Source organism: Triticum aestivum, chromosome 5A (assembly GCF_018294505.1).
Source record: "Triticum aestivum cultivar Chinese Spring chromosome 5A, IWGSC CS RefSeq v2.1, whole genome shotgun sequence".
Taxonomy (NCBI): Eukaryota; Viridiplantae; Streptophyta; class Magnoliopsida; order Poales; family Poaceae; genus Triticum; species Triticum aestivum.
Genome location: NC_057806.1, coordinates 381,956,376 through 381,973,963, shown reverse-complemented (window position 1 = coordinate 381,973,963; position 17,588 = coordinate 381,956,376). Strand labels below are relative to the sequence as shown.

Below are 17,588 nucleotides of genomic sequence, written 5' to 3'. Positions count from 1 at the left end.
CATCCGACCTAGCTCATCTCCGTGGGCTTGCCCCGTCCTATTCGTCAAGAAGAAGGATGGTACGGACCGGATGGTTGTAGATTACCGACCTGTCAATTTGGTCACAATCAAGAACAAATATCCGCTTCCCAGGATCAACGACCTGTATGATCAGCTCGCTGGATCCTCAGTCTTCTCCAAGATGGATTTGAGGTTGGGCTACCATCAAATCAAAATCAGAAACGGGGACATTCCTAAAACGGCCTTTGTTACTCGTTATGGCCAATACGAGTACACCGTCATGTCCTTCGGTTTAACCAACGCTCCAGCCACCTTTTCTCGGTTAATGAACTCAATCTTCATGGAGTATTTGGATAAATTCGTCGTGGTTTACCTCGATGATATACTCATCTACTCCAAGAACGAGGAAGAACATGCCGAACATCTAAGGCTAGTGTTGAAGAAACTTCGAGAGCATCGCCTTTATGCCAAATTTTCTAAATGTGAATTCTGGTTGTCAGAAGTGACCTATCTGGGTCATGTAATATCTGGTAAAGGTATTGCTGTTAACCCTGAGCGAGTTCAAGCCGTCCTTAATTGGACTCCACCTGAATCGGTCAAGCAAGTTCGGAGTTTTCTAGGCTTAGCGAGCTATTGTCGTCGCTTTGTCGAGAACTTCTCCAAGGTTGCTAAACCTCTAACCGAACTCCTCAAGAAAGATAAGAAGTTCGAGTGGACTCCACAATGTGAGCACAGCTTTCAGGAACTGAAAAGACGCCTGACTTCTGCTCCCGTACTGGTACCGCCAGACTTCTCCAAGGACTTTGTTATCTACTGCGACGCCTCGCGACAAGGACTAGGTTGCATTCTCATGCAAGATCGACACGTAATTGCCTACGCTTCACGGCAATTGCACCCACATGAGGAGAATTATCCTACTCATGATCTAGAGCTTGCAGCCGTAGTCTATGCACTTAAGACCTGGCGACATTACCTCCTCGGTAATCGTTGCGAAATATTCACTGATCACCAAAGTCTGAAGTACATTTTCACCCAACCGGATTTGAATCTCAGGCAAAGACGTTGGGTTGAATTGATCACAGACTTCGACTTAGGAATAACCTACACCCCAGGGAAAGCCAACGTCATGGCTGATGCGCTAAGTCGTAAATCTTATTGTAACAACCTGATGTTACAACAAAGTCAACCGCTTCTCCATGAGGAATTTCGGAAGCTTAACCTTCACATTGTACCTCAAGGTTTTCTTTCCACCTTGGTGGCAAAACCTACCCTTACGGATCAGATTATCAAAGCACAGAAGGTAGATCCGGGAATCTCCCGCATCAAGAGAAACATTCAGAAAGGAATTGCGAATTGCTTCTCCATTAATGATCAAGGGGTCGTATACTTCGGGAATCGACTAGTGGTTCCCAAAGTGCGAAACCTGAGGCGATTGATCCTTAAGGAAGCTCATGAATCTCCTCTCACCATTCATCCCGGTAGTACTAAGATGTATCAGGACCTACGCCAGAGGTTCTGGTGGACTAGGATGAAGAGAGAAATTGCTCAGTATATTGCAAATTGCGACGTCTGTCGTCGTGTAAAAGCAGAGCACCAACGGCCTGCTGGCACCCTTCAACCCTTAGCTATTCCTGAATGGAAATGGGATAAAATTGGTATGGATTTCATTACCGGTTTTCCCAGGACCAAGAGAGGGAATAATGCTATTTTCGTCGTGGTCGATCGTCTTTCCAAAGTAGCCCATTTCTTACCTGTTCGTGAGAGTATAACCGCTAGTCAGCTGGCAGACTTATACATCTCCCGAATAGTGTCCCTCCATGGTGTTCCTTTGGAAATTAACTCGGATCGAGGAAGTCTTTTCACCTCTCGATTTTGGGAAAGTTTCCAAAATGCTATGGGAACCCGTCTCTCCTTTAGCACCGCCTTCCACCCTCAGTCGAGTGGTCAAGTGGAACGCGTCAACCAAATTCTAGAAGACATGCTTCGAGCCTCTGTTATCTCATTCGGAATGGACTGGGAGAAGTGCCTTCCATTTGCCGAATTCGCTTACAACAACAGCTATCAATCTAGCTTGGGTAAAGCCCCTTTTGAAGTTCTCTATGGACGACGGTGTCGAACACCCCTTAACTGGTCAGAGACCGGGGAAAGACAATTCTTTGGCCCGGATATGATTCAGGAAGCAGAAGAACAAGTTCGCATCGTTCGTGAAAAGTTGAAAACAGCCCAATCTCGTCAAAAGAGTCAATATGACCGAAAACATAAGGCTATGACTTTCGAGGTTGACGAGAAGGCTTATCTTCGGGTCACCCCTCTGAAGGGAACCCATCGTTTCGGTATCAAAGGCAAATTGGCTCCTCGTTACATTGGACCTTTTCGCATTCTCGCCAAACGAGGAGAAGTTGCCTACCAGTTGGAACTACCTCCGCACCTCTCCAGAGTCCACGATGTCTTCCACGTTTCTCAACTCAGGCGTTGCTTCTCGGATCCTATCCGTGAAGTGGACCACGAAACGCTTGATCTCCAAGATAATCTTACATATCGAGAGTACCCCATTCGTATCCTCGATCAGGCCGAGCGTACCACTCGACGTCATAACATCAAGTTTCTCAAAGTACAATGGTCGCACCATTCTGAGGATGAAGCAACTTGGGAAAGGGAGGATCGTCTTCGACTCGAGTACCCCGCCTTCTTCCCGGAGGAACCCAAATCTCGGGACGAGATTCTTTTGAGTGGGGGTGAGTTGTCACACCCTAGCTAGTCATGCATTAGAGTGTTGCATCATGTTTACTCTTTCATCAGAAACTTGAAATGGGGATCTGTGAAACCCTCAGAATCATTTTGAAAATGACCCAAATAAAAATTTCTCCAAAAGGGTCCAAGAAAATGCTCATGTTGCTCTCTGAAAATATTGGACAGAGATAAAAATCAAACCAATATTTTTAGTGGCTCATGGACATTTATTTTGGGCATTTGGAATTAATGCATAAATATTTGCATTGGAAATATATTTCTATATATATTAATATATGTCCAAATATTATGCCAATTATAAAGGAGCTCTGGAATAATATATCTAGCCCCTGCAAAAATTGGCATAAGTTAAATAAATGATTTAATATATTATTTAAATCAAAACAAATGTCAGAAATTAGAAAACAGAAAAAAAATAAAAGGGAGAAGCTTACCTGGGCTCCTCCCTGTGCAGCCCAGCCAGCTGGCCGGCCCAGCCAGCAGGCGGCCCAGCCCGTCTCCCTCCTCTGTCGTCTTCGTCCCGACAGAGGGAGGGGAGTGTGGCCGGCGCGCGCGCGCGCCACCGCGCCACGCCACCTCTCTCCCTGCCTGCCTGCCCTCCCCTCCTCGCCTCGATGCCCCTGGACGACGCCACGCCTCCCCCCTGCTCTCTCTCACTCTCCCTCGGCTCTCCCCTCCTCTCCCTCGCTCTCTCTCTCACACGGCCGAACACCACCGTCGCCGCCGTTCGCCATAGCAGCCGTCTCCGGCCACCCCTCGCTCCCCCGACTAGCTCAGAAGCTCCGCCACAACCCCCTCTTCCTCCCCACCGCTCCACGGGCCTCCGGAAGCCCTGCATCGCCGCCACGTCGCCGTTCCCCTCTTCGGGCTCCGACCATCATCGCCGTCGAATTCGCCGTCTCCAGCGCGTCTCCGAGCCCGCTTCGACGCCCACTGCAACCGCGGTGAGCCCCCGAGTCGTTTCCCCCTTCTCCCCTGGTCTCTTTCGACCTCTAGGCCTTAGCCCCACCTTGGCCGAGAGCTCCACGCCGCCGGCGATGTCGCCGTCGTGGCCACGGTCACCGTAGCGCCCAACCGAGCACACTATCGTGCTCCACGCCTCACTAGGAGCACGCAGCACGCACCAACGCCTCCCCAAACCCCCTGCAACGCCGACTCCGACCGCACCCGAACTCCGGCCGCCGCTCACGAGCTCGCCGTCGACGACTCCGGCCACCCCAGGCCCGGCCACCACCACCGTTCGACGCGCGGGAGCAAGAGCTCTCCAACGAGCCCAAGCACGGCCTCGCCCGTGCCCTGTAGCGCGATCCCGCATCGCGCCGCCGTCTCGGGCCTCGCCGGCGTCACGTCGCCGGTGGGTTTGACCCACTTTGACCACGGCAGGACCCCCCTGAGTCCCTGACAGGTGGGCCCAGCCCTGTAGCTAATTAGGATTAGCGCTAACCACTGTTAGTTAACCCCCTGACACTGACCAGTGGGCCCCAGCGCCACTAATTAGTAATTAGGATTAATTTAACCCTGTTTAACCCCCCTGTCACTGACGTGTGGGCCCCACACGTCAGGTTTGACCTCAGCCAGCCGCAGTTGACCACTGACGTCATGCTGACGTCATGCTGGCGCAATAATTATATTTCTGGATTTAATTTAAATCAGGAAATTCCAGAATATTATTTAAACTTCAAAAATTCATAACTTTTATTCTGTAACTCCAAATTGGACAAATTATATATGAAAAATGATCAGAAAAATCCAATCTATCCATCTGTACTATTTTCATGCATGATCAAACAAGTTAAATTGATGTTTTAAGCAGAACAAGGAAAAGCACTTTAAAAGGCCATATTTGAATTTGAAATTTGAATCCTTGATTCAAATTTGTTCAAACCCTTCTGGTTTTAGTTGCATTAGCCCAACACACTCATATTGCCATGTTTCATGCATGCATCATATTGTTGCACATTGTTTGGTGATGTTGTGTATCGGTGTCCTTTGCGACAGGTTCTGCCTCCGAGGAGTACCGTGATTACCCTAACGAAGAACCGTATCAGTGCATCGAACCATCAGGCAAGCAACCAACCATTTGATCATATCGATACAATCCCATGTTCTCGCTCCTGCTCTCTTTTACTGCATTAAGACAACGCGTTTCAAACTGCTGTGTGCTACGGTAGTTGAACCCATTTCCTCTGCATGACCTGTCATTGCCACAGTAACTAGATGAAACCCACTAGCATGTGTAGGAGTTGATTGAGCCATATGTATGTGTTGTTCCTACCTTGCTATGCCTGCTATGCTTAGAGTCGTGTCAGGTCTGGTTCATCTGGGTGATGGGCTAGAGTGAAATGTTATGTCGGTAATGAGAGTGGTGTGGTGAACACGATTTGGTAAAGGTATCGATGAGAGGCCATGTAGGAGTACATGGTGGGTTGTTTCATTGAAGCCGACCTTAAGCACTGAGATCTGTATGTGTGATTTAAGAATCAGCTACTACCATGCATTGGGCCCGAAACCAATGGACCCTCTCGGCTTCTTATTCACCCTAGTTCTCCGTCCAGGAGTTGCAAGTAGTTTCTGGTGTTTGTAGCCTACTGGAGGCCGTGGACAGCGCTGACCGTAGGGGTGGGCTGTGATGCGGTAGGTACGTGGCCGGGTGTACCGAATACCCGTTAGGTATCTCGGGAACCCTGTTCACATCGTTCGGGGCCGTATGGGAAACCTCGGCCGGACTCCCTGCGGATGGAACCTGAATAGGCGATAAACCTGGACTGGAGGCTTAGGTGATTAGGTAGGTCGTGGCCGACACCCACGTTGGGCTTCCGCTTGAAGGTTGCCGAGTACATGTCGTGTAAACGACGGTAAGTGGTGAGAGCGTGTATGAAGAAGTACACCCCTGCAGGGTTAACATGATCTATTCGAATAGCCGCGTCCGCGGTAAAGGACTACTTGGTTGCCTATACAGTTCATAGACAAGTAAATGGAAACTACTAAAAGCCTCAAGATAAGTGTGAGTGCCGAGGATGGCTCTTCCGTAGGAAGACGGAGGTGGATCCTCGGTAGTGTATTGAAGTGGTGAGTAGTGGACTCGTGTGCGCAAAACCATTTCAAGTTGGAGTATCGTAGGATAGCCTAGCCAAGAGTCAAAGCTGGCTTGCTGCAATAACTCCACCAACCCTTCTTGATAACTATGCATGTATGTAGGATCTGATGTAAGTCTTGCTGAGTACCTTTGTACTCATGTTGCTATAATCTACATTTTTACAGAAGACGCTGCAACCCCTTCTGATGGGTTCTATGTAGACGTTGACATCAACGAGTAGGCTAAAGACCCAGGTGGTGACCCTGAGCTTGTGAAGGACCACGTAGTATAGCTAGGCTTTCCAAGCCTCTTTTATTTTACTAGTTGTCTGTACTCAGACAAGTTACTTCCGCTGCTGGTTTGTATGACTGTATGACTTGTATGTTGGGTCGTGAGACCCGTACCTTTGTGTATGTTATGTATGGCTCCCTGAGCCTTAAATAAAGTACTTGTGTCGTAGAGTCATGTTGTGATGCTTCGTTGTATTTGCACATATCGAGCATATTGTGTGTATGATTGAAATGCTTGGTATGTGTGGGATCTGACTATCTAGTTGTTTATCTTTAGTAGCCTCTCTTACCGGGAAATGTCTCCTAGTGTTACCGCTGAGCCATGGTAGCTTGCTACTGCTCTGGAACACTTAGGCTGGCCGGCATGTGTCCTTCTTCGTTCCTGTGTCTGTCCCTTCGGGGAAATGTCACGCTTTGAGTACCGGAGTCCTGTTAGCCCGCTACAGCCCGGTTTACCGGAGTCCTGCTAGCCCAGTGCTACAGCCCGGACCCATATGCTGATGACCGACACGTTCGAAGCTGGGTCATGGATGCCTGTCCCTGTAAGTCTGTGCCACTTTGGGTTTACGACTAGTCATGTCAGCCCGGGCTCCTTATCATATGGATGCTAGCGACACTATCATATACGTGAGCCAAAAGGCGCAAACGGTCCCGGGCAAAGGTAAGGCGACACCCGTGGGGATACCGTGCGTGAGGCCGCAAAGTGATATGAGGTGTTACCGGCTAGATCGATGTGACATTGAGTCGGGGTCCTGACAGATCTTGACTGGTCATATGGCACTAGATGTAGGATAGGGGGTGGCACCTTAAGTAAGGTTAAAATCCACTAAGTATTACAATAATAGTTATATGATTATGGTAATATTCTTTATACTATTGAGTGAACATGGTTGCACAATATTTAACATAGTACATTAGGACTCGAAAGACATAGGAGTTTCAACTCGCACGACCTCGAATGAATTTGTGATAGATCGAGGAGCCGTATCGCAAAGTTACAAAGGTGGGATGGCCTCGCGTGTGATTGGATTACGAAAAGTTTGAAGAGTTGTTTTGTAAAAAAGCATTGGGCGAGTGTGCAATGCTCCATGACAATAGCGGAACGAAGCACCGTATCCAGGACTGTATGCGGGACCATAGATATTACATATTTTGGTATACACAAGAATTTCATTGAAGTGTTTTGCATATACACCCGTAAAGATTCCGTCAATCTTACGATGTTGTGCCGGCTCAGTTTCTTATCAGAATAAAGTTTGTGTTTGTGAGTTTTTTGAACATCTGCGATTTACCGTGTTAAAAAAACGCCAACGAGTTGATTTACCAAACCTGTAATTTACTCCCCAAAATTGCTTGTTTTGCTTCCCAAGTTCCCACTCACCGAGTCACCGTCCTGGCGCACCCCCAAAATCGCAACTGCGCAAACCGAAGAAACAAAACCCTCGACCCATCCCCGCGGCCTGCGCCGGCCTCGATCTACGGCAGCGGCGGCTGTAGCTGCGGCCTGGAGCTGGCACTGGCTCTCCACTCCCGTCGTATTGCCCCGGTTCCCCGGGTCCGGCGACATCCCAAATCCAGCAACAGCGACCAAACTTTCCCCTTCGCGCCCTGCCGCTGCCCGCGGTACATCTCTTTCCCCCTCTCGATTTCCCTCCAAGGTTGAAATGGACAAGAACCATTACTTTGGTTGCGTTGCGGTGTTGATTTTCGTACGGTTAGGTGTCGGATACGTCAGATGGTAGGGCTCATCGTGTGAGACAGACCAATTGGATGCCCAGTTCAAGGTTAATTTTTTTTGTTCCACCGGATTAGTGCTAGTAATTTTCATTGCAGATTATATGTGTTGAATTTTAGTCATCATACTTTGATCTCGGGTTCTGGTGATTTGGAATTATGATGGTATCGATATTCCTTCTAGCAACAATGTGTCTCAGTTCTGTTTTATGACTAGTTTGGTTAGCAGTTAGCCTATCCACTTTGTCTAAAAACAATCGCGTAATACCGATACATGGAAGGTATGGAGGATGCCCATTAGAGCATGGTGGTGTCTCACGGCAGGATGTTTGTGTGGGAGTTGAATTGGACTGGGAATGCGGGTAGAATCAGCCCCTTGACAGCACTGTGATGTTGGTAAACAAAATCTTAATAGAGAAAAGATAAGGAGATTTAGATGCTAATGAATGTTCTGAGAAATTCTAGTTCTATAAAACTAAGTGGTGATCTTTAGGTGCTATCAAAATAAGTTTTCCTCATAAGCAACTTTGGAGTGATCTTTAGGTGCTATCAGAAATTGTGGAACTTGCAACTCCATTGAAGAAAATGATGTGGCTTTCTATTAAGATAGATGTTACTTTCTCTATAACTTAATATAAGGCGTTTTTTTACACTATGACAGTGTCAAGAAACTTCTTATATGAAGTTACGGAATGAGTACCTGTTTAGCAGTGCTGAGGCTGAGGTAACTCAGGAAACTCTGATATAAATTATGATTATTGACTTTGAAAGCTCCTGCATTTGCAAAAATAATTCTCGAGTTGAATTCTTGTAATTTTAGTCTGCAGGTTGAGTACTCTAGGTTGCATCCTTTTGTTATGGTATCTGAAATTTTTGGTGTTCCGGAATACATTCACAGCCAAGTTGCTGTTTAGTTTAATCTAGTTCTCCAAGCACTAATTTGGAAGATAGCACCACATTTTTTTTATGTATTTAGAGGTTTGGTTGAACTGATATATTGTTAGTTCGATACATTTTTCACATAATTTGGCATGTTTGCTTGACAATGGGTTTTCTCAGGGGCGTGACACCTTTCAACACACACTATACTGTGGATTGCTACACTGCTGTGGTGTACAGCGAGATCATGTGTGCATATTTCTGCTGACTGTTTGAGGCAAGGCCCACATAGTAATAAACCAGAAGGCAGAAAGCAACTGTTACAAATTTATATCTCTTTTGGTACGTTTCAATTTATCCTGTGATGGAAAACTTTAGTTGGTTCAGGCTTCCATTCCTCCCCATGCAACACCCGCTCATTTGATCACATTGGATATTTCAGCAGAAGAGCAATTGCCTTTTGTTACAATGAGTCCACGCCCACCTGGTGGTTCATTAAATCGTAAGAATTGTCCAAATGAGCCAACATCAATACCCAATCCTGTGAATTTTTGCCACCCGCAATTTTCTCAGCATATGCAACTTTCACAACCGCCGTATGCCATGAATATCCCTTTCCACCAATTCCCACAGCAACACCTATACCCACCGAATGTCCAGTACGTTGTTGTCCAACCTCAGTATGCTCCATACTCTTTACCACCACGGATGCCGCCTCCACCACCTGCTCTAGTTATGCCGTCCACATCAGCGTCTGATTCAGGCACCCCATGTATGGAAACTCGTCAAGAAGAACAAGACATTGATATAGTCAATGATGAGACTGCTGAACCTGACCGGACTGCTAAGCGATTACACTGGACGGAACAGGAGGACATAAGGCTGGTAAGCTTGTTTGCTCCTTTTCTTTTCATGTTGTTACGACATTCAAATGTTTTTTTGAACCACTTTGTGCTGGAACTGTAGATACGTATTTGGCTGAATAGCCCAAAGATCAAGAAGTATGACGTGTACTGGGCGGATGTTATAGCAGCATACAACAGCAACACCCCTAAAGATAGGAGAAGGGAACCAGCACATTTGAGGTGTCATTGGCATAAGATGATCCCAAAGATTGCCCGCTTCGATGACTGCTGGTGCCAGGTCAAGGCAAAATATCCTAGTGACCTGTCTGACAATATGCAGCTGATGGACAAAACATGGGTGATGTTCAACGCGGAAGCACGGGCGATGTATCTTGAGGAAGTAAAACGTCGTTTTGCTTATAACCACTGCTGGAAAGTTGTCTGGGACCAACCCAAATGGAAATCCTACATCTTGTCTTTGTCCTCCAGAAAAGCTAAGCTGTCTGAGTCTGGGGACTACACGTCATCCTCTGAAGATACTGAGGATGACCCTGAAAAAGAGACAAGCGAAGAAGGTAGCGTCACTGCGAAGGAGAAATATGAAGGTAAAGGTGAGGTGGAAAAAGATATTCAATGCTCACTGGATCTTCAGAACATGCTAAAGACTAATCCAGGGGAGATGACAGGGGTACAACTGCTGCACGCAGATCAAAACCTTGAACCTTCCAGAATAGAGCCGCCAGAAAGAAAGGACAATGAAGCATTAATATCAGAGAAGCAACCAGAACTGTTGATGACTGCTGCTTCGTGGTACAATGAGTTTCTGCCTGGGAGTGAGCTGTTGGCTGGTAATTCGAAGTCCAGCGAGTTGCAACATGGGGGAGTATCGAGAGAAGATGAGCCTGAAAAAGGAACACTTAAACAGGGTTACAAGGCACTAGACCATGATGGAGCAACGGCCATGGGAAACCTTCCTGAAAAGGACGATACACAAGTCTTGAAGAAGCCCGATCATGGGATAGCAGTGAGGGAAAATGTTCCTGAAAGCAAAACAGATGCGCAAAGTTGCAAGGTGACAAAGCTCAAACGAAAACGCAAAGGCAAGGCATTGCCTTGTTCGTCTGAGGTGCAGGAGGACATCAAACGTGCAGTGGATCTTCAGACCATGCTTATGAAGGATCGGGAGAAGATGTCAGAGGTGCAGCTCCGTCTCTCGAAAGAGAAGCTTGAGTTCGCCAAACTGAAGCAACAGGAAGCAAAGGACAAGAAGGAAACAACGCTTTATGAGAAGTATTCAGAGCTGTTGATGGCTGACACCTCCAGGTTCAGCGACTTTCAAAAGGCAGAGTATGAGAAGGCGGTGAGGCGCATGGGCGAGACGTTATTTGGTAGAGATGATAGCTAGCATTAATCGTTGATTTAGTAGGTTATATTAAACACTTCTGGTGAAGTGCTATCTTATGCAGCACTAATGTTGGAACGTAGGTTGACGTTGTTATACCTGTCAATTTAGCCTACTCGCGGTTTAAGTAACACCACCTGTGTTGTTTATCTTTCATCTGTCCTTGTTAGATCCAGCTCTCATCTAGATTTCCAATGACCAACTCCCCGGTTCCTAAAACTGGAGGAAGAACATGATTTGATGGCTGATTGATTGAAGTTGAAGTTTGGATGCATCAAATTGCAAGTTCCTAAGGTGTGTGGCTGACAGAGTTTTAGCTTTTCATGCTGAACCGTTGCAAATAAATAGTGTTGATCCCTCTGGGCTTGTTTATAGTCTTTATTATTTTTTGCGGGGAATATAGTCTTTGTTTTTGAGAAAGAAAATGATCGTTTTCTAGCTTAATGGCTCCAAAATGAAAAAGCATGGACCTTCCAAAACAATCTTTGCTCAGGGAAAAAGAATTAGGTCATTGTGCAGCTGTGTTTTACCTTTGTATAGCGTGTGGTTCATGCTGGTCTATCTATTTTGCTCAATAACATAGTATTTCCTGATGCTTCCTATTCTGAACGTGTGACGTGATAGAAGCAAGAACACAATCTCTACCTAAGCATGGTTTGAGTTGTAGTGAGACTGGAGGAGTTGGTGACGAGTATAGAGAAGAGTCCTTAGAAATAGGAGGGTATTGGATTGAACAATGGAATCCTTTTTCGAACTTGTGATGTGATAAGGAGCAAAATTTGCAAATAAAACACATACGACTTTATGGAAGGCTTCGTTGCCTGGCACCAGCCAAAAAATGGTTTGTTTACGGTACACCCTGCTTATCATTTGGAATGGGCCCCTCCAGTCTCACTTATGCTCATCTTGATGAGAGATAATTGGCGTCTTAGGAATATAGGTCTAAAAATTACTAGTAAAAAGAAAGACTGAAGTGTGTGTCTGATTTATTCATATTCGGTTTGAGGAGTTGGATGTGAATCTTGTTAGACATCTATTCTATCCTCATGACGATGCGCGGAGGGTTCTTCTGCAGTTTAGTGGTGAGGCAGATGGAGAAAGAAAATTGTGTACCATCATTTGGAAAGCTAATGTGCTTCAGAAGATTACAGTTTTTGCATGACGCGTGGCGTCTAACATTTTGTCAGTTCAAGTTAATTGAGTGAAAGATCATCAGGCTATCTCAGGTACCGTGCACTATTTGTGGTGATGAAGATGAGAATAATTTTCATGCCTTAGTGTCTTGTACAAAGGCATGTGCATTACATTTGGCTATTAGGGATGTTTAGGAACTTTGGGGTGAAGAGGTTTATTCCAACTCTTAACTCGGTTTGGTTGTTCGTTATGCTTGATAATGTGAGAATTCCCGTGCGTTCGAAGATCTTATTTTACTTTTGGAGAGCTTAGCATCTAAGAAATGAAGGGATTTCTGGAGAAGAGAGGAAGTTTATCTATGTTTTTTGTTATTTCTGCTGACTGTGGCTCCGCTAGTATGTGTGTTGTGGCCAGATTCTCGGTTGGCGAGATACTCCTTTCCGCAGGGGATTTTATTCCTACATGTTCGAGTGAAGAAGAAGCTGAGCTCCGCGTGTGTACCTTTATAATAATCCTAGACCTACGTAACCTCCCTACGTACTCTATATAAACTTTCAAATCTAATACTCTCTACCCCTGATTTTCAGATGGGTGGGACCAGGCAATTCTTTCTTCCAATCAATTATTGACAAGCCAGCTCTTACGTAAGTTTACCTAGAATATTTACGTGGATATAGCAAAGCCCGTACCTTTACATTGAAATTACTCTACACCGTTCAATCACTTTGAAAATGATTGTTTATTTGCGTACTATTTTTGTTTCTAATGAAGCTTTCAACGGGTCCACCCTCCTTTTTTTTGCTAGAATACATCATGGAAAGAATACACCATGAAAAGATGTATCATCATTCCAAAAAAAGGGCCAAGCGACCAGCATAACGCTAAACGGCAGATACAATGTCAAATAAAGCAAGTAACACCACACTAATCCCTAGGATTAGAACCACACCTATAACAAGTGAAAACAAGGGAACTCGCCATGTCCGATCTCTACCCAAGAAGGTGAGGAGACGAGGCACAAAGCAACCAGGCCGCTCTCCTTGATTTGAAGACAGAAACGGTAGGCACCACAAAGCTTTTACTGTGCTTTAGCCAGATTAAAATTAAAAGGCAGGCTAACACGGTGGCTCGTGAGATTGTGAAATTCTGCTTATTTGTTTGGATGGTTTGTTAGTGTATATTATTTCACCCCGTGTGATGGCTTCTGCAAGGGATAGTTGTAAGGATATTATTATCAATTACTATCTCCGTCATCAAGTGGATAGGAGTAGCGACACATATTGTTAAGATGGTGATTTCAGACTACCTGATGTACTATTTTGTAAGGTCTTTGTGAATAATTAATAAAATGGCTGCATGCATCGCCCAGATGTAGAGGCCGGGAGTAATCCTTCTTTTCTAAAAAAAAACTCCATCTTAAAGATGTTTTTGCACTTCAAAAAACAAAATATGAAAAGGACCTGAAAGGGATGATGGAGGACGCGCTACTTCTTCCTGCTTGCTTATAGGCGTTTTTGCTTAAACAACACTCAGTGTGAAGCACAAGTGACAAAGAATCAACACAAGTCCATCCACACAAGGCTTAATTAAACACCGTTGCATATTTCTTCTTATAGAAAAAGGTCGGATGGGCTTTGTGATGCGGCTACTCCACTTCTCCACCTGTATGGAAGCAAGTAGATTCTTCAACTCCTCCACCATGAAACGATGAGAGCAACCGGCAAACGTGTTTCGAGTGAACAGTATATTCTCCATAAATAACCACATGCATGTTCGAGCCTTCCATACTATGGTACACTTTCCTGAAAAGGGGAGATTTTTGCGCTCTAAAAGGGCATTTTTAAGCACTAATTTTTGTTGTTGTTAAAAATTTTTAGACAGCATTGAGATGAATTGCTAATTACACCATCTAAACCTGAAGAACACGAAATTAAGCATTAAGAAGTTTAATTGTACAAAGATGGGAAGTCGGCCATCCTCTAGAACAGGATAGGAAGTCCATTTGCGTTGCGAATCTCAACATCATTTCTGGTGAGGTGCCCTTTTCTTCACCAACCGAGTAAGTTGCAAGTACAAGATGGGAAGTCTCTCATGAGCAGCGGAAGAGAGCTCCACGGGACCGTCTTTCCTCCTCTCTCGTCGCCCCTTCCAAGGTACTGCATCCCCGCTGCCTCCGTTCTTGGTTCTATCCAGCAGTTTTGGTCTGTTCCTAGTGCTCGGTTGGATCTCATCCATCTATATCCCTGTTTTTGAGCCGTCCCTTAACCCTAGTAATTCTACAAGGAATCCCTTCTTGTTTGGATGGAGTAAATCTAGGCACTAGTGGTCATATGTAATTAGGGTTTATGCAAATACTCCCTCCGTAAAGAAATAAGTAGTGATCTAAATGCTCTTATATTTCTTTACGGAGGGAGTACTAATTTATGTAAACCTAGGAACAAAAGGTTGAATTCGTATATGGTGTTTACGTAAATCTAGGCACTAGTGTTCATGTCATGTTCTACGGCGATAACACATTGGTGTTCATGTTATTGGTTGGATCTGTACTAATGTAGTACAGAAAGATTAGTCACATTAGTCACAAGTTAGCCACCTGTTAATGGGAGAGGAAGGAGCACGAGTGGCCTTTCTCTTTCCCTTTCACGAATTGACCACAAGTTAAATGCAGCGTGCGTTTCCATTCGCCGATTTATGTTGATGTTAATTCTCTTTTCTTACTGGAACAGGCTGTCAAGGATTGTTCAATCTGTCTCGGAAGAATGTGTTCAGAGTGAATTCTTCTGAGGGCTGAGACTTATTTATTAAATTATTAACTTATTAACTTATATAAGGCCTTGCCTTCTATGGCTGCAATCCAGAAGCTTTATGAGGTCTGCAAAGCATCATTATCTGAAAAGGGGCCATCATCTCCTGAAGCCGTCGAAAATGTTCGTGCTGTATTAGGTAAGAACTACATGGGGAATCAGTGATAACCAAACTAAATGCCTTACTGTTAAGTGCCTTACTACTAAGTACAGTAGTATTTTATTTATTGAGCGTGTTCCTATGCTATCCTGAATAAATAGAAACTTCAGACATAATGCACTTGTGAGCAGAGGAGGTTGTGACGTTGCACCAATTTCACTTTTTCTGATGCTGCTGTAATCGTAGCCTCATTCAACTTTGTTCTCTCATTTAAAGTAGCTTAAACGTCCACCTCACATATGAATTGCTTTGTTTCTTTAAATGCCCTGCTATGGTCTTTCTGGCACTTGACCTCACCTGTGTCCATCAGCATCTATACTTGCTTGGCAGTAGAATTTTCATGAACTTTAACTTACACCTTAACAGATATGATCACACCTTCTGATGTTGGACTTGAGTGTGAAGCACAAGCTGTTCGTGTTTGGAGAAGACCACGAGTGTTGAATAGGAAAACAGTGCTCCATTCAAGCCCAGCGATTAGATATCGTCATATATATGAGTGCAAAAGCTTCTCTGTAAGCCCCATCAACTACTTACCCACTGTCATGCTATTTTATTTGTATCTGCAGCACTTGTATGATTGTATCACCATTAGTCCTCTTTTATCTCTTGTGCTTTTAATATGTTTTGAAGTTGCCCAATGTCCTTTCACATTCTCCCTGCAGATTGGAATATATTGCATACCAGCATCATCCATCATTCCACTGCACAACCATCCAGGCATGACTGTGCTCAGCAAACTTCTCTATGGTAAAGTGCATGTCAAAGCGTATGATTGGATTGATATAGAGGAACCCGGTAACTTATCAAAAGGTAGGTTTTATCTTGATCATAGATGATTTTGTTTTCTTTAGGTGTTTATATATGCATCACAGTTTTGAGATTGTACAATACTTTATGAGGAGTGTGCACCAGTTCTTGAACCTTGTAACACAAAGAATATGGTCCAGATACATGAAAAGCCCTAAGATGAATCTTATTGTTTCATTTCCTCAATATTTTTTGAGGTTATATCTGGTTTTTTATCCCCTATGCTATAAGAAATTCTGCTAAAATGTAATTTTCTTTGCCACTGCTGTCAGTACTGCATTTGTCTGTCTTGGACTTTGCTGTGGACCGAGAGTTCGTAAATGGAAACTCTTATTTTTCGTTAAGATGTCATAATCAGAAAATATCTGCGCTCAACTCTGTTGACGTACTAAAGTATACATGATTGTCAATATCCAAATGTTTCCGACTGAAACACGTACGCACAACTGATTTCAAACTTGTTTGGTGCTGGCAGTCAGACCAGCCAAGGTTGTGAGGGATGGTGAAATATCTGCGCCTTGCGCGGCGATGGTGCTTCGTCCAACAGGGGGTGGGAATGTCCATGCCCTGAAAGCCATCACTCCCTGTGCTATCTTGGACATCTTGTCTCCTCCTTACTCGTCAAAGGATGGGAGGCATTGCTCCTACTTCCGGAGACGCCAAAAGTCGCACCCGACGGGTCAGTGCCGTGATCTCCCCTGGACGAAGAACAACCATGATTTACTAACAAAGGACGGCTTCAGTATCTCAATTACTTACATGTTTGCTATTGTTTCTCCAGGCATTTTATGGGACCGAACAAGGGAGTCTGAATTTGTCTGGCTGGAAGAATACCAGCCCCGTGACAACTTTGTTATTAGAAGAGACCTGTACACAGGACCTACTTTGGAGCTGTGAACCCACCTTTCGTTCATAACGTGCTCCGCGCTATAGTTATGCTTGCCCTAACACTTTTAAGTTATATATCAAGAAGCACACAGATACGCGTAATGCAAAAAGATTGTTGTCTTTTGTTCTCTTTGAAATTTTTATTTATAGGCACTCTTTGGGAATTTGATCTGATAAAACTATTGTAAGATGATGTTATTGTATATTTCAGGTTGTGTAACATGTTGGCAAAATATTTGTATCTAACTATATGTACCAATTGGAAGGCGCCTTCCTCTCAATATGAACCTTTCTTGGAAATGCTGACATAAATATTTTCATAATGTGCGTTGTATTCCTTGAGTTGTCTGCCTTTTGGTGTCTTGACCTAACTACACACTGTGACCTGCCACAACCTCAGATTTGACGCTCTGTTCATCTTATCAAAGCAGATTGTTCTTTTTCAATTGAAAGCGGCGTTCCTATCAATAGTGAGTAGTCTATGGCGACTTCGTAAGTTTTAAACCTTAATGAGTCCAACCTTCGGTTAGTGTTGTGTAGTATGTGCATGAATCTTCATTGTGTTACCTAAAACATTGTTATCATTTATTGGTATATTAAGCCAGAAAAACATAGTGAGCCGCTTCATCCGAAATTCCTTTTGCCATTCAGATTTCATTGAGCAGACACAAATCAAGTAGAGAAGTAATTCTAGGGAAAAAAGAAATGACAACTAATTCTAATAATATTGTATATTATTAAACGTTATGGTGATGAAAATCACTCTCCTTGTGAGTTTCAAATTGGAGAACAGGTTTATGTGAAGCTTCACCCTT

General features: G+C 44.4%; 2 protein-coding genes across 5 annotated transcripts; both read left to right on the top strand.

Moving 5' to 3' along the window:
- The first annotated feature begins 7,465 nt into the window (after positions 1 to 7,465).
- Positions 7,466 to 11,133, top strand: LOC123103491 (uncharacterized). Of its 3 annotated transcripts, XM_044525094.1 has the most exons (5): positions 7,489 to 7,740; positions 8,513 to 8,575; positions 8,911 to 9,072; positions 9,173 to 9,615; positions 9,697 to 11,133. In XM_044525094.1, the coding sequence occupies exons 4-5, from the start codon at positions 9,199 to 9,201 to the stop codon at positions 10,978 to 10,980; spliced, it is 1,701 nt and encodes a 566-aa protein (XP_044381029.1). In that variant the 5' UTR covers positions 7,489 to 7,740; positions 8,513 to 8,575; positions 8,911 to 9,072; positions 9,173 to 9,198; the 3' UTR covers positions 10,981 to 11,133. The 3 variants fall into 3 exon arrangements, with proteins under 3 accessions (XP_044381028.1, XP_044381027.1, XP_044381029.1); XM_044525093.1 differs by lacking the exon at positions 8,513 to 8,575 and having other exon boundaries at positions 7,466 to 7,740; XM_044525092.1 differs by lacking the exon at positions 8,513 to 8,575 and having other exon boundaries at positions 7,466 to 7,740; positions 8,911 to 9,615.
- A 2,875-nt stretch (positions 11,134 to 14,008) lies between these two features.
- Positions 14,009 to 17,073, top strand: LOC123103492 (plant cysteine oxidase 5). Of its 2 annotated transcripts, XM_044525096.1 has the most exons (6): positions 14,010 to 14,264; positions 14,838 to 15,054; positions 15,442 to 15,590; positions 15,741 to 15,888; positions 16,361 to 16,564; positions 16,667 to 17,073. In XM_044525096.1, exons 2-6 carry the CDS (start codon positions 14,955 to 14,957, stop codon positions 16,780 to 16,782), a joined length of 717 nt encoding a protein of 238 aa, XP_044381031.1. In that variant the 5' UTR covers positions 14,010 to 14,264; positions 14,838 to 14,954; the 3' UTR covers positions 16,783 to 17,073. The 2 variants fall into 2 exon arrangements, with proteins under 2 accessions (XP_044381030.1, XP_044381031.1); XM_044525095.1 differs by having other exon boundaries at positions 14,009 to 14,264; positions 16,361 to 17,073.
- The last annotated feature ends 515 nt before the right edge of the window (positions 17,074 to 17,588 follow it).